The sequence below is a fragment of the Halteromyces radiatus genome, assembly GCF_025201355.1.
Source record: "Halteromyces radiatus strain CBS 162.75 chromosome Unknown BX664scaffold_2, whole genome shotgun sequence".
Classification (NCBI taxonomy): Eukaryota; Fungi; Mucoromycota; class Mucoromycetes; order Mucorales; family Cunninghamellaceae; genus Halteromyces; species Halteromyces radiatus.
The window spans coordinates 865,655-891,321 of record NW_026251688.1 but is presented as its reverse complement, the minus strand read 5'-3'; the positions used below and the strand labels follow the sequence as shown (position 1 = coordinate 891,321).

General features: G+C 32.8%; 11 protein-coding genes across 11 annotated transcripts; 6 read left to right on the top strand and 5 right to left on the bottom strand.

Annotated features, from left to right (window-relative positions):
• Positions 1-137: 137 nt before the first annotated feature.
• BX664DRAFT_274545 (ribosomal protein S15e) lies at positions 138-983 on the top strand. Its single transcript, XM_051541249.1, has 3 exons — positions 138-166; positions 390-745; positions 817-983. Exons 1-3 carry the CDS (start codon positions 164-166, stop codon positions 893-895), a joined length of 438 nt encoding a protein of 145 aa, XP_051402710.1. The 5' UTR covers positions 138-163; the 3' UTR covers positions 896-983.
• Positions 984-2,252: 1,269 nt separating this feature from the next.
• BX664DRAFT_259249 (peptidase S28) lies at positions 2,253-3,216 on the bottom strand (the record flags this gene model as incomplete). The annotated part of the gene is made up of 5 exons (XM_051540578.1): positions 2,253-2,541; positions 2,611-2,681; positions 2,759-2,839; positions 2,897-3,036; positions 3,099-3,216. Coding segments are annotated over 5 exons (699 nt in total), but the record flags the coding sequence as incomplete, so codon positions are not given.
• Positions 3,217-3,898: 682 nt separating this feature from the next.
• On the bottom strand, positions 3,899-4,903 carry BX664DRAFT_324087 (glycolipid transfer protein domain-containing protein). Its single transcript, XM_051543765.1, has 5 exons — positions 4,750-4,903; positions 4,603-4,661; positions 4,402-4,523; positions 4,203-4,338; positions 3,899-4,133 (listed from the first exon to the last, which is right to left on the bottom strand). Exons 1-5 carry the CDS (start codon positions 4,859-4,861, stop codon positions 3,963-3,965), a joined length of 600 nt encoding a protein of 199 aa, XP_051402708.1. The 5' UTR covers positions 4,862-4,903; the 3' UTR covers positions 3,899-3,962.
• Positions 4,904-5,095: 192 nt separating this feature from the next.
• BX664DRAFT_377813 (uncharacterized protein) lies at positions 5,096-8,066 on the top strand. Its single transcript, XM_051548793.1, has 7 exons — positions 5,096-5,207; positions 5,305-5,512; positions 5,603-5,779; positions 5,863-6,202; positions 6,286-6,654; positions 6,711-7,146; positions 7,216-8,066. Exons 2-7 carry the CDS (start codon positions 5,323-5,325, stop codon positions 7,939-7,941), a joined length of 2,238 nt encoding a protein of 745 aa, XP_051402707.1. The 5' UTR covers positions 5,096-5,207; positions 5,305-5,322; the 3' UTR covers positions 7,942-8,066.
• Positions 8,067-8,472: 406 nt separating this feature from the next.
• BX664DRAFT_324081 (NOL1/NOP2/sun family-domain-containing protein) lies at positions 8,473-10,885 on the top strand. Its single transcript, XM_051543764.1, has 6 exons — positions 8,473-9,016; positions 9,098-9,632; positions 9,698-10,068; positions 10,132-10,355; positions 10,437-10,666; positions 10,724-10,885. The coding sequence occupies exons 1-6, from the start codon at positions 8,531-8,533 to the stop codon at positions 10,771-10,773; spliced, it is 1,896 nt and encodes a 631-aa protein (XP_051402706.1). The 5' UTR covers positions 8,473-8,530; the 3' UTR covers positions 10,774-10,885.
• Positions 10,886-11,058: 173 nt separating this feature from the next.
• BX664DRAFT_355831 (S-adenosyl-L-methionine-dependent methyltransferase) lies at positions 11,059-12,348 on the top strand (the record flags this gene model as incomplete). Its single annotated transcript, XM_051547852.1, has 6 exons — positions 11,059-11,160; positions 11,245-11,276; positions 11,373-11,457; positions 11,526-11,789; positions 11,891-11,933; positions 12,026-12,348. 6 exons carry the CDS (start codon positions 11,059-11,061, stop codon positions 12,328-12,330), a joined length of 831 nt encoding a protein of 276 aa, XP_051402705.1. The 3' UTR covers positions 12,331-12,348.
• Positions 12,349-12,957: 609 nt separating this feature from the next.
• Positions 12,958-14,684, top strand: BX664DRAFT_324078 (S-adenosyl-L-methionine-dependent methyltransferase). Its single transcript, XM_051543763.1, has 6 exons — positions 12,958-13,211; positions 13,287-13,318; positions 13,414-13,498; positions 13,612-13,878; positions 14,004-14,046; positions 14,134-14,684. Exons 1-6 carry the CDS (start codon positions 13,035-13,037, stop codon positions 14,448-14,450), a joined length of 921 nt encoding a protein of 306 aa, XP_051402704.1. The 5' UTR covers positions 12,958-13,034; the 3' UTR covers positions 14,451-14,684.
• Positions 14,685-14,991: 307 nt separating this feature from the next.
• BX664DRAFT_355829 (uncharacterized protein) lies at positions 14,992-16,161 on the bottom strand (the record flags this gene model as incomplete). The annotated part of the gene is made up of 2 exons (XM_051547851.1): positions 15,655-16,161; positions 14,992-15,026 (listed from the first exon to the last, which is right to left on the bottom strand). The coding sequence occupies exons 1-2, from the start codon at positions 16,133-16,135 to the stop codon at positions 14,992-14,994; spliced, it is 516 nt and encodes a 171-aa protein (XP_051402703.1). The 5' UTR covers positions 16,136-16,161.
• A 1,435-nt stretch (positions 16,162-17,596) lies between these two features.
• BX664DRAFT_59920 (uncharacterized protein) lies at positions 17,597-19,362 on the bottom strand. The gene is made up of 6 exons (XM_051549648.1): positions 19,316-19,362; positions 19,067-19,240; positions 18,839-18,987; positions 18,699-18,762; positions 18,070-18,582; positions 17,597-17,977 (listed from the first exon to the last, which is right to left on the bottom strand). Exons 1-6 carry the CDS (start codon positions 19,341-19,343, stop codon positions 17,847-17,849), a joined length of 1,059 nt encoding a protein of 352 aa, XP_051402702.1. The 5' UTR covers positions 19,344-19,362; the 3' UTR covers positions 17,597-17,846.
• A 2,010-nt stretch (positions 19,363-21,372) lies between these two features.
• On the bottom strand, positions 21,373-22,118 carry BX664DRAFT_355827 (60S ribosomal protein L18ae; the record flags this gene model as incomplete). The annotated part of the gene is made up of 2 exons (XM_051547850.1): positions 21,373-22,004; positions 22,113-22,118. 2 exons carry the CDS (start codon positions 22,116-22,118, stop codon positions 21,486-21,488), a joined length of 525 nt encoding a protein of 174 aa, XP_051402701.1. The 3' UTR covers positions 21,373-21,485.
• A 469-nt stretch (positions 22,119-22,587) lies between these two features.
• BX664DRAFT_258642 (uncharacterized protein) lies at positions 22,588-25,612 on the top strand (the record flags this gene model as incomplete). The annotated part of the gene is made up of 7 exons (XM_051540558.1): positions 22,588-22,694; positions 22,776-23,269; positions 23,518-23,606; positions 23,681-23,968; positions 24,060-24,261; positions 24,348-24,818; positions 25,119-25,612. 7 exons carry the CDS (start codon positions 22,588-22,590, stop codon positions 25,610-25,612), a joined length of 2,145 nt encoding a protein of 714 aa, XP_051402700.1.
• Positions 25,613-25,667: the final 55 nt, after the last annotated feature.

Genomic DNA, 25,667 nt, shown 5'->3' with positions numbered 1-25,667 from the left:
AAGAAAAAAAAAAGAAAAAAGATTAAAAAAAAAGGAAATAGAAGCAAGATTTTTTTTTTTGTTGAAGCGGTGTTTCAATCTGCCGACACGAAAAACACACAAAACAGGTTGTGAACCGTTAAGCCATTCCTCCTTCCTTTTTTTTTTCTCAACCCTTTGCAATATGGTAAGGGATATATATATATATATAAAAGAAATATAAATACAAAGATAAACAACAAAGCGATAGGAAGGACCATTAAAATAGAGATAATCGAATGGATGGATGGATGGATGGATGGATGGATGGATGGATGGATCAACCATACAATGACAACATTATTCATCCGTATCTATGTATACTCATGTATTTTTTTTTTTTTTTTTGTATATCATCATATCAATTATAGGCTGACCAAACCACTCAAAGAAAGAGAACTTTCCGCAAGTTCAGTTATCGCGGTGTCGATCTCGATCAATTGTTGGATTTATCTTCTGAACAATTCATGGACTTGGTCCACTGCCGTGCTCGCAGACGATTCCAACGTGGTTTGAAGCGCAAGCCCATGGGTCTTATCAAGAAGCTTCGTAAGGCTAAGACTGAAGCCCCCTCTGGTGAAAAGCCTGCCACTGTCAAGACTCACTTGCGTAACATGATCATTGTCCCTGAAATGATTGGTTCCATTGTTGGTGTTTACAACGGTAAGACTTTCAACCAAGTTGAAATCCGTCCTGAAATGGTTGGTCACTACCTCGGTGAATTCTCGTAAGTAGTTTATTATAATATTGAATGGGAAATATAAACTCACTTTTATTTTTTTTATTTTTTTTTCTTAGCATCACCTATAAGCCTGTTCGTCACGGTCGTCCCGGTATTGGTGCCACTCACTCTTCTCGTTTCGTTCCCCTCAAATAGAAAGATTACTTCACATTTTCTTTCTTTATTATTTCTTTATTTTATTATTTTGATTCAATAAAAAGAAATCTTCACCATTTTGATCGACATATGCTGGAAGGATATTGTTGCTAATGACTGTATGATGACAGGGGGATAACATGTGATGATGGGAAAAAAAAACGTGTGAAGATGGATTCGATGCTGGATTGTATGATGGATGGGGTCGGTGATGATGGTATGATGGATGATTGTCTGATTTTATGAACAAGTGAATGCTTAAACGATTTATGTATGTTTAATGGTAAAAAAAAAAAAAAAAAAAAGAAAAAGAAAAAGAAAAAGAAAAAGAAAAAGAAAAAGAAAAAAAAGAAAAAAAAAAGGAATACACTTTATTGTAACAATTGGATAACACTAAAACTAGTTAACTAATACACTGTATTGACTTGATCGTTGTCGGCATGTTGATAGTGAAATTCGGAATGAGTAGATTTCTTGTTGTTTTCTTGTTGAATCCACTGAGACATTTTTTTGATCAACTGTTCTTGTACATCTTTGATAGATTGATCAACATTATCAGATACAAAAAAGTCCTATTTAAATAATAATAATAATAATAATAATAATAATAGTAATCAATGAGCGTTTCTCTATATCGCTATTACAGATATTTTTTTCTTTTCTTTTACCCAGTGATGAACAGATTTTGGTAAGACCACAAAAACAGCATCTTCATTCCAACCTTTTCGATTAGGTGCATCATCGCTTTGTACACTTAGAGTTCTCCAAGGATCCCATTCACCATCAATCCAGAAAGTTCGAGAGAGCTTGATATGCCAACCTTGATATTCGTTATTGATATACCTCCATCTTGGTCGGAATGGCACTTCATGTTCGCCATAGTAAAGAGGACATTGTCGTTGATACCAATCAGTTGTCAATTTACGTGATACAATGGATGATTTCCAGAAAGGAGTTGCCGTTTGCCAATACGCATACTGTGTGTAAAAAAAAAAAAAAATTACATTCAAGCAATAAATATTGTCATTCAATGTAATATATTTACCTCAGTACAAACTTGATACATCCATGCACGAGATTCGGATTTCATATCAGTGTATTGTTTTGATTTTGGATCATGGGTATCTAAGCATTCGTTGACAGGTTGATCGCCACAAGCGCCTTGGACTGTTTTGCTGATATATTTGGCAAAGGCTTCTACAGTGTCATGGATACTGGTTGTATTGTCAAAGATAGAACAAAAGTCATTAAATGGATTTTCATCAGGAGTCATTGCTTGCCAGAGACCCAAAGGATAGGTCAACACTAATAAAACAAAAAAAAAAAAGGTGTTAAGATTGAAAGTAAGCAGGTTTCATTATACTATGAGGTACTTACACTCAGCAAAATCATCATCATGCTGTAATCCTTTTACACCGAATTGTTCCTTGAGTTTATCCTTGGGTTTGGGGAATGGACTAAATAAAATATGATCTACATAAGTAATGACAGTTTCGATGGAACGAACACAGTGACTGGGAGCATATTTTTGAATTGGTTGAAAGTACTGATAAAAGTTATAACGCATTTGAACTGGAGCAGAGGAAGGAACAGCAGCAAAGACTATATCAGGGTACTTGAATCGCATCCAGGCTGCTAAATTTCCTCTACAATGAATCAAAATAAAAAAATAAAATTAAGAATAAAGTTTTGGACAAATATATAATGTAACTTACGAATAGCTTCCACCATAAACAATCCATTTCGTTTCAGGTGCAGGAGGAATAGGTTTATCCAGATTAGGAATCTAAAATAAAATAATAAATATATATACGATTAAAAAAAAATACTAGATCTCTTCATTTTTTATTTTTATTTATTAACCTTGAGATTTCTGATGATTGATGCCATATCTTCCAATGCATTAAATGTTGTTAATGATTTCAAGTATTTTGTCGAATAATCCTATAAAGGGAATAATCAATATTATAATGACAATATGGATGATGTATTAAAACCTACAGGTCCAGGTTGTGATTCACCATAACTTCTATGTTCCAATACAATGACAATACCATTCAATTCACGAGCCAATAAAGCCATAGAAGAATTGGTCACATAATGAGATCTTTCATCCGCTGCCGTTTCTCCAGCATTATACACTTGATAAGAAGAAAAAAAAATTAAGTATATGATATCATAATAATAAATATTCAATACTTACAAACAACAGGACCACCAGATTTGTACCAGTCGCTATTGACCCAATATCGTTGCTTGAAGGTAGTGGTCGAGTTTGTTTCATGATTAATGACTTGATCAAAATAGTATGGACCATAACGAGGATCTACTTTAGGAATTGAATTGGTAACTGTTAAAGTATTTCTGATTATAAAAAGATAAGAAATAAAAAAGTTAGTTATTTTTTTTTCCGGGGAGAAGTTTAAGATTTACTTATGCAAACGACAACCCAAAGGAATAAATGCTTGAATGGAACAAACTGAAAATATCAAAAGAGTGAAAAGGCACTTTTGTAAATACATGATATTATCAGAAAGAGAGAAAGACGGGAAGAAGAGGTGACAAAAATATTGGTGATAGCACCTTTTTTTTTTTTTTTGATATTCTTCGAGGTGATACCGGAGTATAAAATAATAACGTTTATGGAAAGAAGGGTACAGATTTGGAAACATGGAAAAAAAAATATTGTTCCACATAACAGAAGATGATCATTTTCCTTAGTCATAAAGGATTATTATGAGGTAGTTGTGATCTTTTCATCCAATCAAATGGCATTTTCATTCATTACTGAGATGATAACTCAAAATACAAAGCAATAGAGCAGTAAAAAAAAAAAAAAATTAAAAAAGAAACCACGTGTAGTCTCGTGATGGTTGATCAAAATTTAAAAATGTTATTCCATTTAATACAATTTTTTTTTTTTAAAAAAAACACTTCAACAGAGAATTACTCATTCCATGATCAAAATCATATTTGATAACAACATCCATCTTTGTGTAACAATCAAATTAAAAAAAAAGTATACATTTTATTTTTATTATTATTTAAATAAGGTAAAACTAATTGATTATACTAATCGTTTGGTATATTCGGGATGTAAAGTAAATACTTCTTGAATAATATTAATAATTTTTTTCAAAGCATTGATCCATTCTTTCATATCATTGAGATTCTTTTCATCTATCATGCCAATCTTTTGATAAAAGTCTTGTCGCCAAGGCATTGATTTCACCGCCAACTATAAAATAAAAATAAAAAAAAATATATTAAATATATCATCACTCCCTCCCTCTCTATCTAATCATACCTGAAACATAGGTCTTACAAAAAATGAATGATATGGACTAAGAGTGAGATCATACGAAATTTTGAAAGATATATCTAATTCGTTATCTGGATGATGTAAACTATGATCCAAAGCGTATGATGTAAAATGAAGTCCACTAATAATAAAAAAAAAAAGTTCAGTAACAGAATAAAATTCATTTTCTTTTTGCAATACTTACCGAGTAAGCCATAATAGAGCTTCAGTAGCCAATGGTTTACCTGGTTCCTTATCTTCTTCTATTAATAAGTTTTGTAAGGTTCGATTTATAGTGACATTACTATGGTAACGTTGTCGAATTTTCTACAATGAAATAAAATAAAAATATTAGTATATGATTAAATAATGAGATGTTTAAAGAAATATATAATAATATACATACCTGGACATTTCCTTTCAAGTCGTTTTGAACCACTGCAAAGGCAGGAGAACCAAAGAGATCTTGAAAGAATAGATAAGAGAGAAGGAGAAGAGTAAGAAAAAAAAAAGAGAGAGATAAAATTCAAATAATGAATAAGAATTTATATACCAAACATATTTATGAGACCATCAGTAGCCTCAAGAAAGTGAATGGTATCAATACCGTGGTCAGTAATAGAGACTTCAGTAAAAGATCTGGTTATTAAAGAAAAATAGGACATTGAAAACTAGATAGAGAAAAAAAAAGAGAATAGAAAAAAAAAGGAAAGAACAAAAAAAGTGGTGTGACTTAGAAAAAAAAATGAAAGCAATCGATTTGCTATGTTTTGTAGTTTTTTTGTTAGGGATCGGGGTAAGAAAAGTTTTCCATTCACACCACACTACTCTGTTTACGTAGCCAAAAGCAAATTTTTTGTTTTCTTGTTTTTTCCTTTTTGTACTTTTTTTTTTTCTTTCTTTCTTTACTTTTACAAGCTACTCCAACTTCCTTTTTTAAAACCTATATACAAGCTATACAAGCATTCAGTAGTTTGTTGGGAATACGAAATAACGAAAAAAGCATAAAAGGTAGAATATATTTGATTAAAAAGAATAAATAGTAATAATAAAAAGATGATACTCATCCTATATTCTTCTTTCCTCTTTTTATTATTATTATTGATAGAATCACAAATATAAAAAGATGACATCATACGCAACACGAACACAAAGCTCTTCAGAACAGAATGACTTGAAAAAACTGAAATCTAAATATTCTTCCAAGTTGAATACACTCAAAGAATTATTTGCAGATTGGTCAGACGAAGATCTTTTATTTGCACTTGACGAAGCAGATGGGGTATTGGAAGTAGCGGTAGATCGTATTAGTGAAGGTAATAATAATTAAAAGAAAAAAAATATAGATTATTTTTTTTTTTAAATCTAATTTTTTTTTTTTTATTTATTTATTTTTATTTTTCAAGGCCATGCAACTCAATGGGGAGAAGTGAAGACCAAAAAATCAAAGAAAGAAGCTCAACAAAAAGCAAAGGCAGCAGCAGCCGCAACTGTACCTTCTCCTGCACAAACTATGTCATACCAAAAACCAGAACGTCCACAAGCTCCAAAGACCTTTATTGAACGACACAAATCAGCAAAAGGTAAAACGCGTTCTTTTTTTTTTTTTTAAAAAATTTTGACAGATTTGTTTATTTTGATAATTGATTTTTTTTTCTTTTTATAGCACCTCGTGCACCTAGTACTAACACTTTCCCAAGAAAAACCACCACTGCTACTACCAAAACAACTACTACTTCTTCTTCTTCTTGGGGATACAATTCAGGACAAAAACCTTCTACATCTGAGACAACTGGTGGATCATGGGCATCTATTGCATCAACAAAACCTGTAAATGAACCTTCCTCAGAATGGAATACAACAACAACTACTACTGTCAATTCAACGAATGATTCTTGGGAACAACCATCCTGGTCAAATGAAGAAAAAGAAATTACAGAAACTACTACATCATCTGCTTTACTGGACGATTCAGATAAACCAAAGTCTTGGGCAAGTTTATTAAAGTAAGTCATATATATATTTATATTATGTTATTCCATTTTATATCTATATAATACTGATCAAAATAATAATAATAATTGAATAGATCTCAACCCAAACCTGAATCTGTGCAAAAACAAGATACTGAATGGACTACAACTGAAGAATCAAATACAACTGAAAACGCTTGGAATACAAATGAAGAACCTATTCGAGATGAATGGAATGCTCCTGTAGAAACGCCATCTAATGCTTGGGGTGCTGGTCCCACTGAGCCAGAAGCTGTTGTATCCGAATCTATTGAAGAAGATGAGTCTAAGAAAACTATCCGTCGATTGAAGCAAGAATCCCCTGTCGTTATGCCAAACAATGAAGTGACTGTATCCTCTGTTGATGTGAAATTTGGATCTTTGAATTTGGATGAAGATACTGTAAAAGAAACGATTACTACTACATCTACTACTGTGGAAGAAAGGTAATTTTTATTATGAATTTTAAATCTCATACTAATGATATATATATATAATTTAGCTTAACTGATACCAAAGTGGAAACTCAACCTCAACCTACTGCTGAACCAACCATTGAACAAACTATTACTCCCTCTACCTCTTCAACTACTCATCAACAACCATCTTACTTGAAACAAGAACCTACTTATTCTCAACAACAACCTCAAACTAATCAAACTCAACAACCTGCTCAACAACAAATTCCTCAACAACAACAACAACCTGCTCAACAACAAATTCCTCAACAACCTCAACAACAACAACCTCAACAACCTCAACAACCTCAACAACCTCAACAACAACAACCATTCGGTATGGATCATCTCACATCTGCTTATAGTTCTTACCTTCCCAATCAACATCCTACTGGTATGTCAGGTTTCGGAATGAGTCCTATGGGTAATTTGCCTGATTATGGTGTTTATGGAACTGAAGCTCAACGTGCTGCTGCTATGGTAATAATCAACATCTAATTATATTGTCATATATTCAACTCCTTTATTTTTATTATTATTTTTTTATAGGGATATTATGATCCTTCTGCTTTCAGTAATTCTCCTGCTACTACGAACGCAACCTCATATCCATCTCGTGACAAGTTTGGTCAAGATACATCAGCATCTATTGGTACTCCTCAAGGTCAATCTGTTCCTGGTCAAAACCAAGGTTTACACGGTCAACAAATGTACCCAGGAATGCCTTACTATCCTTATTATTACATGCCTAACCATTACAATGCTTATCAACAATCTATGTATGGTCAACCTATGATGAATAAGAATATGTATCCTAACATGTATCAACAACAAGCAGCTTCTGTCAATAAACCTTCCACTCAATCATCCTATGGTGCTGGTAATGGTGCTACAGCTTCTCCTTACGCTCTTCACTCCCAACTTTACAATCAACAACCTTCAAACACTGGTGCTGTTGGTGGCTACGATGATTTACAACAACAATTTGGATTACATGATTATCAAAAGTCTCCTTATGGTAATGCTGGTGGTCAACAATTACAAGGCTTTTTGAGTCATCATTTACAAGGCCAACAACAATCTCAACAAAGTCAACAATCATCTCAACAAGGTCAAACTCAATCTGTTGATCCCTCCAAGAATGATACTACTCGTGGAAATGCTGCCTCTTCTCAACCTCAACAGCAGCAACAACAACATCAAATGAATTACTTTGGTCAACAACAAATGTTCTCTTACCAACAGTATCCCCAACAACAATATTGGAATCAATAAAAATCTTTCTTATTATTCTTTTTTTTTTTTTTTGTCTATTTGAAATGTTATTTCTTTTGTATCACTCTCGTTTCTTATTTATATCAAGCATCATGTCTCTTTCCCTCTTAGCATAGTATCAACTTTGTTTTATTATTATTATTTGTTATTATTTGTTATTATTATTATTATTAATACAATCATACTTTTTTCTTTGACAGTACGTATTGTATGACAAGTAATAATCTTATCTACTGATGTGTTGATATATATATATATATATATATATGTGCGTGTAATATAAATTGATTATGTTGATTGATGTTCAAGGAGTGAAACTCGATGTTATAAATTATATGTTATTCTTAAAAGTCTTTATACAGCACAAGTTTTTTGCATACCAGGTACAAATCATGACAACAATGGCATGTTTAAAGCTTTCCATTTTGCATAAAAGTCAAACGTTCTGCTTGTCCATTCAAACCCAGCTTCGTGGCTTGTTCATGTGAAGGCAAAGGGCAGTTTGAATTTTTTTTTTTTTTTTTTGAAAGCTTTCTTTTTTTTTTTTTTTTTTTTCTCTCTATATATATTTTATTATAATCATTGACAAATGGGTAGACGTGCTAGAAACAAACAAGGACCTCCTGCTCCTTTACCTAATCCAGATGGTCCTGTATATGATAGTAGTAAAAGAAGTCGAACTGCCAAAAAGTTAAAAGCTGCTGCTGCTGAAAAGAAAAACAACAAACGCAAACGTACCGATCAAGTCGAGACCAATCAAAAAAAGATCAAACAACAACAACAACCTGTGGTGAAAAAGTCATCTGGCAAAAAGGACCAACCAAAGAAAATAGAGGATGAAGGTGAAGATCTATGGGATAATGTGGAAATGGGATCAGACGATGACGAAGATCTTTTGGATGATGAATTTGATATGGATACCATGGAAAATGGTGACGATGATGATAATGATATGATTTTCCCTAAGGCTGATACTGATTTCCTTGGATCTGATGATGATGATGAAGTCTTGGAAGGGTCTGAAGAAGAAGAAGAAGAAGAAGAAGATTTGGACTCTGATGAAGATTTGGATAATGTAAGTTAAGAAAAGAAGGCATGATCTTTTTTTTTAAAAAAAAAATTCATATCATTCAACGATTATTGTTTTTATATATAGTTTGAAGGTACATTGGATGAAAAGAAATCATTGAAAATTGAAGCTCGTCGAGCCAAACTTGCTGCTATGGCTCAAGCGGAATTGGAAGATGCTGCTTTACAAACCAACATTGCTGATCAAGAAGGGGAAAGATATCAATTACCTGAAGGTGAAGAAGATGAACTTTTGGCCAACATCACCAGTGTCAGTGAACGTATCAAGGAAGTGGTGAATGTACTCAATGATTTCAAGAATTTGCGTGATCCCAGCAAATCCCGTCAAGACTATGTGGATCGTTTATTGAAGGATATTGCTCATTACTATGGATATTCTGAATTCTTATGTGAAATGTTATTCAACCTATTCCCTGTTTCTGAAGCGATTGAATTCTTTGAAGCTAATGAAGTCCCTCGTCCTGTCACTATCCGTGCCAATACTTTACGTACTCGTCGTCGTGATTTGGCTCAAGCTTTGATCAATCGTGGTGTGAATTTGGATCCTATTGGAAAATGGAGTAAAGTGGGTCTTCAAATCTTTGACTCTAATGTCCCTATTGGTAAGTTGAACAAAAAAAAAAAAAAAAAAAAAGAAAACTAACCCTACATTTTTTTTTTTAAATAGGTGCCACTCCTGAATATCTTGCTGGTCATTATATGCTTCAAGCAGCATCTTCCTTCTTACCAGTAATGGCTCTTGCTCCTCAACCCAATGAACGTGTACTTGATATGGCGTCTGCTCCTGGTGGAAAAACAACTTATATTGCCGCTTTACAAAAGAATACTGGGATGGTGTTTGCCAATGATGCTAGTAAAGATCGTTTGAAAAGTTTAATTGCTAACATTCATCGTATGGGTGTCAAGAACGCGGTTGTTTGTAATTATGATGGTCGTGAATTCCCAAAAGTAATTGGTGGCTTTGATCGTGTATTATTGGATGCTCCCTGTTCTGGTACTGGTGTTATTTCTAAAGATCAAAGTGTCAAATTGAATAAGGTAAAAAAAAAAGAAAAACATTAATGATATATATATATATTGACTATTTTTTTTTTATGATAGACTGAACGTGACTTTATTGAAATTCCTCGACTTCAAAAAGAACTTATATTAAGCGCTATTGATTCTGTAGATGCTAAATCAAAAACAGGTGGATATATTGTTTATTCTACTTGTTCAGTGACGGTGGAAGAAAATGAAGCAGTGGTGGATTATGCTTTAAGAAAACGACCTAATATCAAATTGGTACCAACTAGTTTGGATTTTGGTCGAGAAGGTTTCGTATCGTAAGTAGAAAAGCAAAACAGCGAGAAAGTCAGATTAATTAAGGTTTATGCACTTTTTTTTTGATAAATGGGGTGATATAGATACCGTGGAAAATCATTCCATCCGAGTTTGAAAATGACCCGTCGATTCTATCCTCACGTACACAATATGGATGGATTTTATGTCGCTAAATTCAAAAAATTAAGTAACAAATTTGATGATGGAAAGGAAAACAAGTCTACCAAGGAAATGGAAGAAAATATCGAAGGAGAACAAGAAGAAGAAGAAGAAATTGGTTTCAATGATGAAGAAGATGAAGCACTTATTAAAGGTAAATTTGATGATAAAATGAAATGAAGATTCTAATTATTATCATTATTATTGATAGAATCCAAAACCAAACTTCTCAAGAAGAAGGGTATCAAAATCAAGGCATAGTTTTTTCTTTATTATTTTATTTTATTAGTTTTAGACATCATTCTTTATGTTACTTTTGTACTTTTGCATTCTTCGTTTATTTTTTTTTTCTCACATCAATAAAACATCTGTATCTCAATGAAATTGTATTCGGTATGTTTTATTCTACATTGATCTATGATCTGTTACTCTCTCTAAGATGTCTAAAAGATTAAAATTCCCATGTCTTAAGTAGGTCTTTTTTTTTTTTTTTTTTTTTTTTTTTTTTTTTTTTTTTGTTAAATAATCCTAATCAATGATTACAATATGAATCCATCTGTAGAGAAATATGGTCGTACTTATCATGCAATCACATCTAGTACTTATACTTTACCAAGGGATGCGGAAGAAAGGAAACGTTTATCATTGGTATTTTTGATCTTATTCTATAAAGGATCGTCCATATTGTTGTACTAAACTTAAATTTTCTTTTTTTCTGAATATCCTTAATAGCAACATACCGTCTTGAAAGATGTCTTTAAAGGGTCAGTGGAGCTTTAAAGGAAAAGATCAACGTGAAGATCTCTTTTTTTTTATTTTTTTTTTTATTTTATTTTATTTTATGATTTTTATTCGAATAGAAATATTCTACCTATTATTACGTCTTCTTTACCTAAAGATGCAAAGATACTTGATATTGGCTGTGGCTCATGTGATTGGTGTGTGGTAAATTTTTTTTTTATCCCAAAAAAAAAAAAAGGAACTAAACTAACTTTTCTTTCCATTATGAATAGGAAGTGGCAAATAGCTATTCTGATGCACAAGTTCAAGGTGTAGATATGTCTGATCTCTTCCCCAAGGATGGACCAAAGAATGCAAAGTTTGATGTCTACAATGTATTAAATGGTCTCCCATATGAAGACAATACTTTCGACTTGGTACAAATGAGATTACTGATCTTAGCTTGGCGTACAGAGGAATGGCATTTTATGCTCAAGGAAATCCACCGTGTCTTGAAACCTGGAGGATATGTGCAACTTATAGAATCCAGATTTACGGTAAGTCATATTCTTTCACATTCAAATCTAATAATTTATGCCTCTTCTTTTTATTATTATTATTATTATTATTATTATTATTATTATTATTATTCTATCAGACGATCGTGGACAATCCTACCGTGGAATTATTGAACAATACCAGTAAATGGATATAGTGATCTCCAAAAAAAAAAAAAAAGAGATGCGAATGGTTTATTTACTTTATTTTACTTTTTATATATATATTCCAATAGTGCGTACAATGATGAAAGAACGTGGACTTGAGTCTTGTATTGTTGAAAAATTAAACAATTGGATTCCTGATCATGGATTTCAATTGGAAGAAAGACAAAAGCAAGATTTGGATTTCTCTGACCGTGATGACTCTGTTGCACAAACTATGGTGTACTGTTGGATCGATGTGATGAAAGCTATGAAACCATACATGGAGAACTATTTGATTGAACACGATATTGATCAACTTCTCGATCAATACAGCCAAGAATGCGGACTTACCAACTTCTTTCAGTTTTATGCTTTTGTTGGAAAGAAACTCTGATGATGGATTATTGTTTGGCAGTATAGTAGTTATAATATAGTTTTTTTTTTTTTTAAACTAATAATGTTATCCAATAAAAGAAAATGTTTATCTATTACATTGATGATGATTGATCGATGAAGCGCGCGAACGATATAAAGAGAATAAAAAGAAGCAAAACACAACCAATGATGGTGAAAGATTTCCGAAAAAGAGGGAACGGGGATCCTACAAAAAAGGACAATGGATATGAAGCAGTGTTAATGTCGGAGTGTCTTATTGGCAATGAATCAAAAAAACATTGCTTTCTAGACTTTATATCAAAAAAAAAAAAAAAAAAAAAGGGGCATGGGATTTCGACAGTTTAGGCTGTCATTTTTCGGAGCGACTTTTTTGACAGCAGCGGAGCCAGACCAGTCTATTGGATGAACACCAAACATACACCAAAAAAGCTTCTTCCATTGGGGTTTCTTTTTATGATTTTTTGCACACTGGTCTTGACTAAACCGGTCAAAGAACGTATGACAAGGATATAAAAAAAAAACAACAACAACACAAATATTAATAAAAGTAAAAAAAAAAAAAAAAAGATCTTTTTTTTTTCTTTCTTTTTTCTTTTTCGTTTTCTTTTCTTTTCTTTTCTTATTTTTTTTTTTCTATATTATTTATTTCAATCATATAAATATATCATTATTATAGATCCATAAAAAAGAATAGATATATCGATGGGAACAAAGCATAGTAAATCGATTGCTTCTCAAGATACCAATCGCTCACGTGAAAGATCATTACATGTGCAATCTAGTCCATCTATCATACTGGATGGTCGAATATATCATGATATTGGCTCTAGCGCTTATTGTTTACCACGAGATGAATTAGAACAAGATCGATTAAATTCGGTAAGGATATCAATCATTCATTTTTTTTTCCTTTTCTTTCTTTTTTATTTATTTATTTATTTATTTACTTTTTAGCAACACTTTTCTCTCAAAGTTATATTTAATGGGTAAGTGACCAATTTTTATAAACTGCGAAAAAAAAAGTGATTTTTTTTTTCTTTTTCTTTCTTTTCTTTCATTCATCATAACTTTTTTTTTCTAGAAATGTTTTACCTATTATTGCAACCTCTTTGGCGCAGGAAGCCAAGATTCTTGATATTGGATGTGGATCATCTACATGGTGTTTAGTAAGTAAAAAAATAAATAATAATGAATACATAAAAAAAAAAACTACATTTTGCTTTATACAAGTTGATTCACGCTTGAACTTTTTTTTTTTCTTTTTATCGAAAATATATAGGAAATGGCGCTTGATTATCCTCGTTCTCAGATTCGAGGGTTAGATATGGCAGATATGTTTCCCACGACTATTCGACCACAAAACGTTACATTTGATTTACATAATGCTTTGGAAGGACTTCCTTATGAAAATAACTCTTTTGATTTGATACATATGCGACTTTTAATCACTGCTTGGCGTGTAGAAGAATGGAGTTTTATATTGAAAGAAATTTATCGTGTCCTGAAACCTGGAGGTTATGTACAACTCGTGGAATCGGACTTTACAGTAAGTTTAACAAAACGATCAGGAACTAAAAAAGAAACAGTAGACAAACGGATATGTTATACTTCCGGAATAACGGACGTGGGAAGGAACTATACTGATATATCCTTTTTATATGATTATTCTAGGTAACACAAAAGAGTCCTATGGTGGAAATGTTCAACAAAACATGTAAGAATCAATATATTTATAATGGAAGAAAATCATGACATATCATTCATCACTCAATAATCTCTCTCTTTTTTTTTTTTTTTATAGTATATACAACTATACAGCAACGTGGCCTTGATCCTTTTATCGTGAAGCATTTGGATACATTATTACCAGAACATGGATTTCAAATAGTTGAAAAGGAACTGAAATTAGTAAACTATGGTGAAAAAGGTAATCCGATTTCCCAAGAAATGTTATGGAATTGGAAAAGTGCTATGAAGGCAATGAAACCTATTCTAGCTCATCATTTACTTCGACAACCTGAAGAATACGAACGATTTATTGATCGATATATTCAAGAATGTGAACAGTTTGGTCTCTTTTTACAAATCGGTGCTTTTGCCGCAAGAAAATCTGTCTGATAGATATTGTTGTTTATTATCACTATTCCACCTTTCATCATAATCACATACACACATTCCATTCTTTTAGTTATTTCCTTACTTTTATATGTATATTCAATATGCTTCTTCACTTTATTAGTCATTTGATTCATTAGTATAGCACATTCATTCATATCCTCTCACTTTTTTTTTTAATTCTTATTTCAAGTAATATTACGAAAAAAAAAGATACTTTTATATATGCAATAATAATAGTCATAATAATAATAATAAAAAAGCCACTGTTATCTCCATCCAGTCTTCCTTTATATGGTTGATCAATCTTGTTAATCATATCGTTGTCAAAACTAAAGCATAATTCATAAATATTATGATAGTCCAAGTCCATATTATTCTGAGCTTAATCAAAAAGCGGGTTATAAAAGATGATTTTTTTTTATAATGATCTATAAATCATACATCTTTATGAAAATAATAATAATACGAATAATTAAACTCATTGTCTATGATAATTCTTTTTTCTTTTTTTTCTCATTCTAAAAAAAAATAATCAAGGAGATCATCCTTTGGCATCCGCTGGTTTCAGTACGTCATCTTAATTAGGAAATCAAAATGGAAGTACCAAAAAGAAAAAAAAAGGGGGGAAGTAAGGGAAAAAAAGAACAAGAAAAAAAAAACATTTCAAGAGGTATAAAGAAGCGACAACACCAAAGGAAATGATACAACTCTTTTTTTTTTGTAAGTATAACCATGGATCATTGATGATGCAAGACTTAAGATGACAATAGAGGTTCAAGTCAGATGATGATGATGATGTAATAGACAAATGTATGCTTATGTTTATTGGATACAAAAAGAGATGATGATAAATTTGTAAAAAAAAAAGAGAGAAAGATAGCAATCAGAATAAATAATAATAATAATAATAAAAAGGAGGAGGGATAGTGATCAAATAAAGGCATAAATATATCTTTGAAATTCGAGGGGATAATGTATGAATGCATGTATACAGAGTAAGTTTCTTTTTCAAGGGGAGACCTTGAAAAAAAAAAAAAAAGAAATGGGAAATCAATAAGGGGAGAATAATTAAACGAAAGACTATACACTAAACAAAAAAAAAGGAAATGATGATTATATTTAAATGATTGTTGTATTAAAAAAGAAAAAAAGGTAGACAGAATAATAATAATAATAAAAAAAAAAGGGAATCATATCATATAACCTTCGAATTGATCAGTACGAAGAATATCACGATTACCAGATCGATAACGAACCATCCATTTACCATTGGGTAGTTTGATATAAAAATTGGAATATGGAAATTCATTCGGTTTACAATACGTGGGACTGAAAGGAGGTATCGTAATATCTGAGATGGCACTATTCCTATCTATCCATTGTTTTTTTCGTACATGATGGTGACGTTGATTTGCCCTTGACGTATTTGGTGATGTTTCCATAGATGATCGCGTTGACAATGATGATGACGATGAAGATGATAATGATAATGCTGATACTGGTGCTGATTCTGCTGCTGATGATGATGTTCTGTTACTATTCATAACTGATGATCGTTTGCCTGATGAATTTCGAAATACATTAGAGACTTGTCTCCATATTAATTTGATCCTTATAGATGTTTGTGATGAAGATGAATAAGCAGAAATCATTGTATTTCTACGATTACCATTTTCAAAATACATGATGATTGAATAATAAGAGAAATAAATAGAATGGAAATTGACAAAAAAAAAAAAAAAAAGAAAGAAAGAAAGAAAATAGAAAAAAAAGGGCCCCCTTTTTAAATGCAAAAAATCCACTGGGAACATTTAGTATTCCGATAAAAGACATTCTCTCCCTTCATCGCGTGTGCAGCTTCAATTCTAATTCTGAATTTGGCGTTTTATCTAAAATGGGTGGTTATCGTCATTATCTCGAAGGAATCTATCATGTAAGGGTGATGAAACTTCATTTTCTCCCCCCCCCTTCTCTCGAATTTTTCCATGTTGCCACAAAAAAAAAAAAAAAGTTTGGATACCATTTCTTCCTTTTTTAGTTTGAATTTGCATTTATTGATAAATATTTATTCTTTCTTCTTTCTCCTTATTGGTCGATCTATTCACATCTTTGTAGTTATGGATGATGATCGTTTTTTTTTTGTCAAATGTTCAAAAAAGACCTCACGTGAATCAATATTCATGCAAAGTCATTCTTAAACGATGGAAAAAGGGCATCTATTTATGGAGTTTGATTTCCTTATTGTTACTTTACGTTACTAAACATAGTTTTTGTCGATCTTTATTTGAATTTATTGAACACTGGTTCTTCAATTTCCACTTTTTTATTGTAAGTAATAGTAACAATAATAAAAATCTATAATGATATGCACCAGTCCAATTGGAGCATCAAGGGAAATCATATTGGAAAAAAAAAAGAAAACGAAGAAAAAAAAAAGAAGAAAAAAGGACATTGCCAATATAATCATCATAATCACATTAAAAAAATTTACAAAGCAAAAAAGTTGTAACCGTCGCATTTTTTTTTATTACATGGATTAGAACAAAAGAGACACGAAGACAAGAGGCGCAAAAAGAAAACCCAATAAAATAATATTGTTGCTGCTGTTAACGATATCACTGGTGGAAATGAGGAGAGGCAAAGGTTGATTTAAGAGTAAGGTAGATGAAGTTTTCCTACGACAGATACAGACCAATCAAGGAGAAAAAAAAATAGTTCTTCCAGATTAGGAAAAAAGGTATACAAGACACAATCATTTTGTATTCACCGAATGCGAATAAAAAAGTGATATGCAATATAGTCAATGATGATGATGATGATGATCAAACGATTTATTATGCATGCTATACGAAATCATTCACTATTTGTACATAATGTCGAAATGGTATGTACTCTACAGCGATCCACGTAAATCTGAGGCATGATGGACCTTGGTCAATTATATTGCATGCATGAGTTATAATGTAATCATCGTCATTGGGAGACAACACGGTATTCCTCCGGATTTGAATCAATGAAGAATTATATTTGTATCCATTTTTGCAGTAAGGCAGATAGTTCAAAGAGTTCATCCTTCTTTCCTTTCCATGGTTGTGCTCGTTCCTCCCATTGTTGGATGTGGATTATTGATATGAAGTAGATACTGTAAGAAGACAAGTAAATCAAATGGACCAAACGAATAAATAAAAAAAAAAGATGTGTTCAACGTCATTTATTCAATTAATAACAAATTCACACGCACCGTTCATTTGAAAAAAGTAGAATACGGGAAAAAATTCAAATACAGGAAGAATAAAATAAAAAAATAAAAAAGAGGACCAATACTACGAACGAATCAAGTAACCGACCAACCGTCATATAATAATAATAAAAAAATAACATTGGAGCCATTTCATTTTATAGCTTCGAAATACGTTCATCCTTCAAAAGTTGCAAGACCTTGGCACTAGATCCCCAGCTTGATATGTACCCATGAGAAGCATGTCCATAGTTGTGGCATATAGTCACCCGATCACCATTGGCACGATCTACCAAAAAAAAAAAAAAAAAAAAAAAAAAAAAAGAGTAAAACGAATAATCAGGTTAGTGTTAAAATAAATACCAATAATCAGGAACTTACGTTTGATTTCTTTTTCTAAACGAATACCATCCTTGCGTCCAGGGCGAAGACCAACATTGACAGAGACGATATCAAACGCGTCAGGACCTTGACCATGTGTTATATAAGGATGAAATTTGTAGCAATCTTCCAGCATAGTCTTGGCCAATTGAGGATCAGCCTTGCGATTGGTGTTTCCAGCATCCATGGAACCACCACACACCACAGTACCATCAGAGCGAGGAACAATATAGGTACAATAGGGTTCGGTAGGACTTATATCTCTATACAGTTGGAACTTGATGTGGGGAGCACGAACAACCACAGTTTGACCTCGGACAGGATACATGGTGTTATCTTGAACATCCTTGAGATATTTGCTACCAAGTCCAGTACAGTTGATGAGCGTATCGGCATACTTGTATGTTTCGATCACACTTTGAAGACTGTCAAATGCTTGTTGTTCCAATTTACCACCTAAGAACTTGAATGTTTTGACCAACCAATCAAGGTATTGAGAGACATTGACAGTAACTATAAAAGACAAGTTTTGAGTCATCATAGTCACATTTGTGTTTTTGAATTGCAAGATCAATGCCATCTTGCATAGCGTAGGCGTGAGAACGGTATTCCTTTTTTGTTTCACTTACAAGCAACAAATCGATAACCATGAGTGATTCCTTCTGGCAGTTCATCCTTGTCGAGTTTTGCATACTAACAAATAAAACGTACAATGAAGCCTGTGTTAATACACCAACGTTAATTACTTTTATTATACCTAGAGACTTACGTCTTGAAAAAGATCGCGGACCCAATGATTATCTTCGCCAGGAGGATCTTCTCGTTCATAATACTGGTAACCAGGGCAATAAATAACACCAGCTTCAGGTTCTTGATTGGCAATTCGATGAAATTCATTATATGTATATCGGTCAATTTCTATCGAAGTAGGAGCAAAAAAAAACAAACAAATTATATAAGTGTCAAGGATAATAGTAGTATGTATATGGGTACTGACCTTGAAGACGTTTGTCGTTCACAGAGGCAAAAGTAATGATAGAAGCACCAGCAAAAGCAGACGGATACTCTGCATCATTGTCACCACCAGGAATGTGTTTACCAACGACAGTAACTTGTCTAGCACCATTGCGCAAAAGAGTTATAGCAGTGGTCAAACCACTCACACCTGCACCTAAGTTGAGTAAAAAGGAAAAAAGGGATGAGAAACAAAGATATATATGCATAAGTGAATATATAACAAGTTTACCTAGAATCACAACATTACGGAAGGACATCAAATGAGTAAAAAAAAAAAAAAAAAAAAAGAAGAGTTGAAGAAAAAAAAAGAGAGAAATGCAAAATGCCTGAGCTTTTATAACAAGCGATCGGTGTTTGGAAGAATGAGCAAAAATAAAGATGGAAGTTGAGTACGTGAGATTTTCTTGTATTTTAAAAAAATATATATTAAGAAGAAGACAAAGCATCCATACTAAGAAATGTATGTACTATATATACGTAATGAGTGATACGTGATACTAATTTCGCTGCACCGTAAAGATTGGTGACCAAGTTTTACATTTGTTTTGTTTGATCTTTTTCTTTTTTATAGTTTATAATATGATTATACAGAGCATAATTCATATTGATACTTTCTTTTCTATTGATACTGATGGATTATCATTAATGTATTGATTCATCGTAACGGTTGCCCTGAAATATTTTTGACTTCCTTAACATCAGTAGTAGACTATATGCTTGAGCAATTTCAAAATCCGCTTTTCATGCTTTATCTTTGCAGTAATTTTTCTTTTTCTTTTTGTCGTCTTTCTTTTGTATCGCCTTCAGCTTTAGTATACTAATTAATAGTATTTTATTATTTATAATTTTTATTCAATAAATTTTTTTTATTTTTATTCCAACTATTTTGTACATGTCAATATAATTGATTCCATTTTCTTCTGAAGTATCATTATTTTGTTATAACATTGTATTATTCTTCAAGTTTAATAAGGTATCCATTTCATTACACCATCAATTTTATATGATATTGATCTCATCTTTTTATTTTTATTTTTATTTTTATTTTTTATTTGAATCTATATTGTATTCATACGCACTGCCACTTCTTGAATGTGTTTATCTAGATATCAAGATGAATGATTGAAGTAAGCCAAAAAAAAAAAAAAATAATAATGACCGATGATATTTTCTAACCTTGCTTACTTTCTTTATTTTTATACATTCCAACCTCTTTACTATAATCTTTCTCATTTTCTCTGTGTGACTTTACAAATATTTATTCATATTAGAGGTAAGTTTCAAAAAAAAAAAAAAAAGAAACAAGTGCTTTGTTTTTCTCTTCTTTCTAATCTTATTATTCTCCTTCTTTTATTTGTTTATACACATTCTTCTGACCTTGATCTTTTTACTGCAATATCCATCCATTATCATATTGGATTAACGTTGTTTCCTGCTATTCATCTGGAACAACCCAGTGGATATATAGCAGAATCAATAAAATGGACGAACATATAATAGGATTATGAAAATAGATGAAGATACAGTAGCACCAACGAAATAGACAGACATACAATAGGGTCACCAGGGACCAATAGATCATAGAATCAAATGGAATGAACGTATACTACTATCATAAGATGGACATGGGCGAACAGAACTAACTTTTCATCCTGTTTTTATATCAAACCGAAAGGTGGCCCATTGTCTTCAGCAGCAACGGCGCCATCATCATCATCATCATCATCATCATCATCATCATCATCATCATCATCATCACAAAAACTAAACGAAAAAGAATGCCTACAAAACTAGATATTACGGTACGTAGGTTTACTTATTATTTTTGTTTATTTGACTTTTTATAGTTTTATTACATTAATTTGTACAGACGCCAGCTTATATATACTTTTTATTCAATAAAGTTTTTTTATTTTATTTTGTTACAATTACTTTGTTTCATGTCAACAGAATTGATTACATCTTAAAGATATATATTTCTTTTTTTTATGTTTGAATGCATTTTCTTAATTTACGTATATATTATAGATACGAAAGACATTGAAACGACGATCCTTTATGCAAAATAAAAATCAAGGAGCGCCATTCGATGGGAAAAATCCAAGGAAACGGTTCGCATCCGCATGTTTGTTGATTTTGTTCCAAGAAAGAATATTTCTAAATAGGGATTGTCTTGCTAACAACAATAACGTACATGAATTGATTAAGTCGAGATTTGACATCGGGTTTTCAAAAACAAGTCAAATTGCATATTTTCGGTTGAAGATCTAAAATGGTAATTTAGCCATCAGACTCATAACAAAAAAAAAAAAAATCATTTATTCAATATATTAATTAAAATAAAAAAAATAACTGGGATACACTATAAAGACACACTATAAACGCAACTAAACATCATTCTAATAGAAAGTAGAAGGACGCTTGGCTTGGAAGAGAGAACGGTGAGCCTTGTCGACACGTTGGAGACGGTGAGGTAAGGGGAAAGCAAGCTTGGGAGCCAACAATTGTTTGATGTATTGACGACGAACATCAGCAACAGCAATTTCAGCAACACGGATGATTTGAATGTTACCGAAACGAGAACGATGACGAGCAGCCATATCTTGATAACAAGTGCTAACAGCTTCCACACGAGACATACCACGGTATTCCTTGTACATGTTGTGAGTACCAGAACGAGAATCATAACGAAGCCAGATACCAAAGTTCTTGATTTGTTCAGGTCGCTTTTCAAAGATTTCGTTGACAGATACAATTTCACCAGCAGTCTTCTTCACCTTACGGAGCTTGGCCAAGAAGTACCAGAAACGAGACTTGGCAACAACATCGTTGGGTGCAAAGATACGCATACGATAGAGTTTAGGAGTACGGTCTTGTTCGGAAGGAAGCTTACGTCCAACCACCTGGTATTCGTGGAACTATTTAGAAAAAAAAAAAAAAAAGAGAATGAATGTTAGTATTGGTTCTATGCAGAAGTTTCCGTCTCCATTCATTCACCCCCCTCTCTTCTTTTTATATATGTCTACTGGCATAATGTATATATAATGTCATGACATGAATAGCTTTTTTTTTTGTATTCTCCTTTCTTTTTGTTCCATTCACAATGTAGAAGAAATGAATGCATTTCTTAGTCAGACAAAATATACGCATGTTGCTTCGTACATATACATATCCATCCATCCATCCATCCATCCATCTATTGTTTTCGTTCAATTCACTCATCGTATATTCATTCATCCATTCATCTAGTTGTTCATTTATCCGTATATTTCGTAAATCCACTTACTCTAGCCATCGGTCGTTATATTGTCTAAAAAAAAAAAAAAAGGTAAAGGGAAAGATGGTTGAATTTGATGGATAAGGCAGCTGAACTCTCTCCAATTTCATTTGCCGCTCAGTTTGGAATGGAAAGGCGTTTTCATTTTTTAAATACTAACTTTTTGCTTTACTTTTCTTTTCTTTTTTTTTCCTTTTTCTACCTTTTACTTGACCACTGATATCATGTCAAGTTCGGCAATATCAGCTGCGAAAAGACGAACTGAAATAGCTCTCAAGAATTATAAAATACCAACGACTTCTGAACGTAGTGACCAATATGATTCAAAAAAGTAAGATCGAATAAAATACAAATCTAATTGTTTCGTCACCAATCAATAATCTCACTTTTCTTTTTTCTTCTTCTTTACTAGCCATCAAATATTACTCTCACTTTTACAATCACGTATCAACTGGTCTACTAATGTATTTGTCAAATACCGTCCAGATCCTCAACAACAACCGAAACGCAACCCAGTTATTCGACGACGTTATCCTAAGATGCGGGAGCTTGGACAGGCGACTCTGGCTCTAGGTCCTCACTTTTTTTATGAAACTTCATTTTATGAAGCGATCCGATCCGATTCATGGGTCACACTTGGAAAGGCTGCTAATGTCGAAGGTATTGATCAGTATGAGAAAAGTCTTAATCAGGACGACAATCAAAGAGACGCGACAACAAACGGAACTGCACCCAGTAACCGCGACGCTGATGAAATAATAGCTCCCAAACTTCCAACAGATACTGATACAGATATGAATGACAAGACGGTAAATGGTACAACTCTAGATCAAACTACTGATGAAAACACAACAGCAATCATAGAGGACGAAGGAAAAACAAGCCAGGATCAAGTAACAACGACGGGTACGTCTTTAGATACGACAGCAGTCCACTCTTCCTCTTCATTGGATGACAACTTATCATCGCAAGCTACTGTCACTTCAGATACTCAAGCCATACCAGCGATTGAAACAGGTTCATATGGTATGTCTCTATAGAAATAAATATATACTTTACTATAAGGATCTTTTTTTTTTTTATTGACATTACTTATTTCATTTTAGATTCAAGCAAAGTCGAACCATCAAGCAACAACTTACTTGTATATAAAGATATTGTGATTGAATTCAAGGATCAACCAAGCGAACGCTATCTTTTCCCCAAGGATATTATAATGCAAGTACTAGAGGATTCTTCATCGGTAAAGGCCAGTATAAACATCCAGTTGAAACTAGACTTTTAATATATTTTTGGTTTTATTTCTGTTGAAATTAGGCAATATGTTCCTTTATGCTACCCTTGGATCGAACGGATGCGGATTGTTTCTTTTGGAACGCTAAACAGAAAATCGATTATTTTGGTGATCAATCTACTATTCCAGAAATACAAAAAATGGCAGCTAAGAAAGACGTACCAGCTAGTCCGATTTCTACAACAAATTTGAAGGAACAAGACCATCAACCTGTCAATATACGTCTGCTAGATGCTTCTTCTACCATCATCAATGCGATACAGTCAACGGTTCATCCACCTGAAATTGTCCGGGAAAAACTGATCAAAAAGGTATCATTATGACTTGACTTTCTCATGGTCATAGAATCTTTTTTTTTTTCACAGTTACTAACATATACACTGTTTGTTTTGTAACCAATAGATGCAAAAGGTCCCTACACGAACTTATCTCGATTATAATATTTCAAAGACTGAACAGCAATCGATGGGAGATCTGATACAACGAGTACATACACAGCCAGATATTATTAGTGGACCGATTGCTGCTGAAAAGAAACGAAATGAAATTGGACTGGCCATCAAACTAGGAAAACGACCTGAATCTGACCAACATGAAGCTGAACGTATGTTATATAGATAATAAAAAAAATTTCATTGAACTTAATACTAATTTTTTTTTTCTTTTTTTTTTTTTTTTTTTTTTGTATAGCGCCCAAAACGAAACAGCATATACCAGGCAAAGAAGATGAATTCCGAAAATGTGTATATTGTAGTACAAGACATACTGTCATGTGGAGACATGGACCAGCTGGTGAAGGTACATTATGCAATGGTTGTGGTATTTTATGGCTTCAAGGCAAAATTCTCAAGGGAGCACCAGTGATTACTAAGGAAGAAGAAAAACAACGTATCCGGGAAAGGTGGCAAAACGAATGTCGAAGGCGGGAACAAGAAGAATGGGTATCGAAACAACGGCGTATTAAAGAAGAAAAGGAAGCAGCACTTAGGGAAGAACAGGAAGCGGCACATCGAATGGAAATATGCATGCGGATCAAGAAGAAACGCGCTCTGGCCTCTCAGAAATCGACATTATCTTCTGCTGACCTATCACCATCACTACCTCCATCAACAGAATCATCGCAATCAACCACTTTACCGATGTCTTCAGAAGATTCGCTTGGTGATTCCACACATACTAGTCTTGCAGCAACCCAGATTGTACATGAACAACATCAACAAGAAAAATCTGGAATGGATTCACAACCTACTAGTTCATTGGAAGCAAACGGTATATATGTTTTCTCTTGTTTAGTTTCATTATTTTATTGATTTTTTTTATTTTATTTTATTTTAGACAACAAACCGGCAAAGGCTAAGAAAAACAAACAGAGTATATCCAAATCAGGAACAGGTTCGAAGAAGGCGACAAAAAAGACCATGGATGTAAATGTTTCAACACAACCATCAGCACCTACAGTAGTATCACCATCATCATCATCATCAACAGCAATAGCACCAGCAAGTTCGACGACATCCTCGTCAACAGCACCATCATACCATATATTCAACTTACCACAGATTCCATTACCAACACTCAGCATTGAATTCACCCATACCATGTTCAGTCATCCTAATTGTACCGTATCACTCTCTCACCAGAAACACTTTAGCGTCCAGCTCACCAAAGGTGATTCCTCGATCCATCTCAACATTCCAAAACAAGCTTTGGCGAACGCAAAATTCGAAATTCTTGGTCAGGTCGATAGTGCTGGAAGGGATATTTTATTGATGTCATGTCAACCTGATGATGTGGGGTTAGGGCAAGACACGCCATTGGATGCTTTTGACGAGATACTTTACAATCCCAGGGACGATCAACGAAAGATGAATATACGGTTTTTGGAGAAAATTGATGCCTCAGGTGGTCCCGTGGTCAAGAAAATCTTGGAATGTTGGTTAGCAACAGACAAGTAGCATTTCCCTCCTTTTTTTTCGAGTTTAGTTTTTTTTTTTTTTTTTTTTTTTGGAC

Coding starts and splice junctions, on each gene's coding strand:
- BX664DRAFT_274545 (XM_051541249.1), top strand. Junction 746..816: donor CACTACCTCGGTGAATTCTC/GTAAGTAGTTTA, acceptor TTTTTTTCTTAG/CATCACCTATAAGCCTGTTC.
- BX664DRAFT_324087 (XM_051543765.1), bottom strand. CDS start 4,861: ATGTCCTATTTTTCTTTAATAACCAGATCTTTTACTGAAGTCTCTATT. Junction 4,339..4,401: donor GCTCTATTATGGCTTACTCG/GTAAGTATTGCA, acceptor TTTTATTATTAG/TGGACTTCATTTTACATCAT. Junction 4,134..4,202: donor TTGTAAGACCTATGTTTCAG/GTATGATTAGAT, acceptor TTTATTTTATAG/TTGGCGGTGAAATCAATGCC.
- BX664DRAFT_377813 (XM_051548793.1), top strand. CDS start 5,323: ATGACATCATACGCAACACGAACACAAAGCTCTTCAGAACAGAATGAC. Junction 5,513..5,602: donor GGTAGATCGTATTAGTGAAG/GTAATAATAATT, acceptor TTATTTTTCAAG/GCCATGCAACTCAATGGGGA. Junction 6,203..6,285: donor TCTTGGGCAAGTTTATTAAA/GTAAGTCATATA, acceptor ATAATTGAATAG/ATCTCAACCCAAACCTGAAT.
- BX664DRAFT_324081 (XM_051543764.1), top strand. CDS start 8,531: ATGGGTAGACGTGCTAGAAACAAACAAGGACCTCCTGCTCCTTTACCT. Junction 9,633..9,697: donor TGACTCTAATGTCCCTATTG/GTAAGTTGAACA, acceptor TTTTTTAAATAG/GTGCCACTCCTGAATATCTT. Junction 10,356..10,436: donor GGTCGAGAAGGTTTCGTATC/GTAAGTAGAAAA, acceptor GGGGTGATATAG/ATACCGTGGAAAATCATTCC.
- BX664DRAFT_324078 (XM_051543763.1), top strand. CDS start 13,035: ATGGGAACAAAGCATAGTAAATCGATTGCTTCTCAAGATACCAATCGC. Junction 13,499..13,611: donor GATCATCTACATGGTGTTTA/GTAAGTAAAAAA, acceptor GAAAATATATAG/GAAATGGCGCTTGATTATCC. Junction 13,879..14,003: donor TCGTGGAATCGGACTTTACA/GTAAGTTTAACA, acceptor TGATTATTCTAG/GTAACACAAAAGAGTCCTAT.
- BX664DRAFT_59920 (XM_051549648.1), bottom strand. CDS start 19,343: ATGTCCTTCCGTAATGTTGTGATTCTAG. Junction 18,583..18,698: donor TGGTTATCGATTTGTTGCTT/GTAAGTGAAACA, acceptor TGTCTTTTATAG/TTACTGTCAATGTCTCTCAA. Junction 17,978..18,069: donor TTTAGAAAAAGAAATCAAAC/GTAAGTTCCTGA, acceptor TTTTTTTGGTAG/ATCGTGCCAATGGTGATCGG.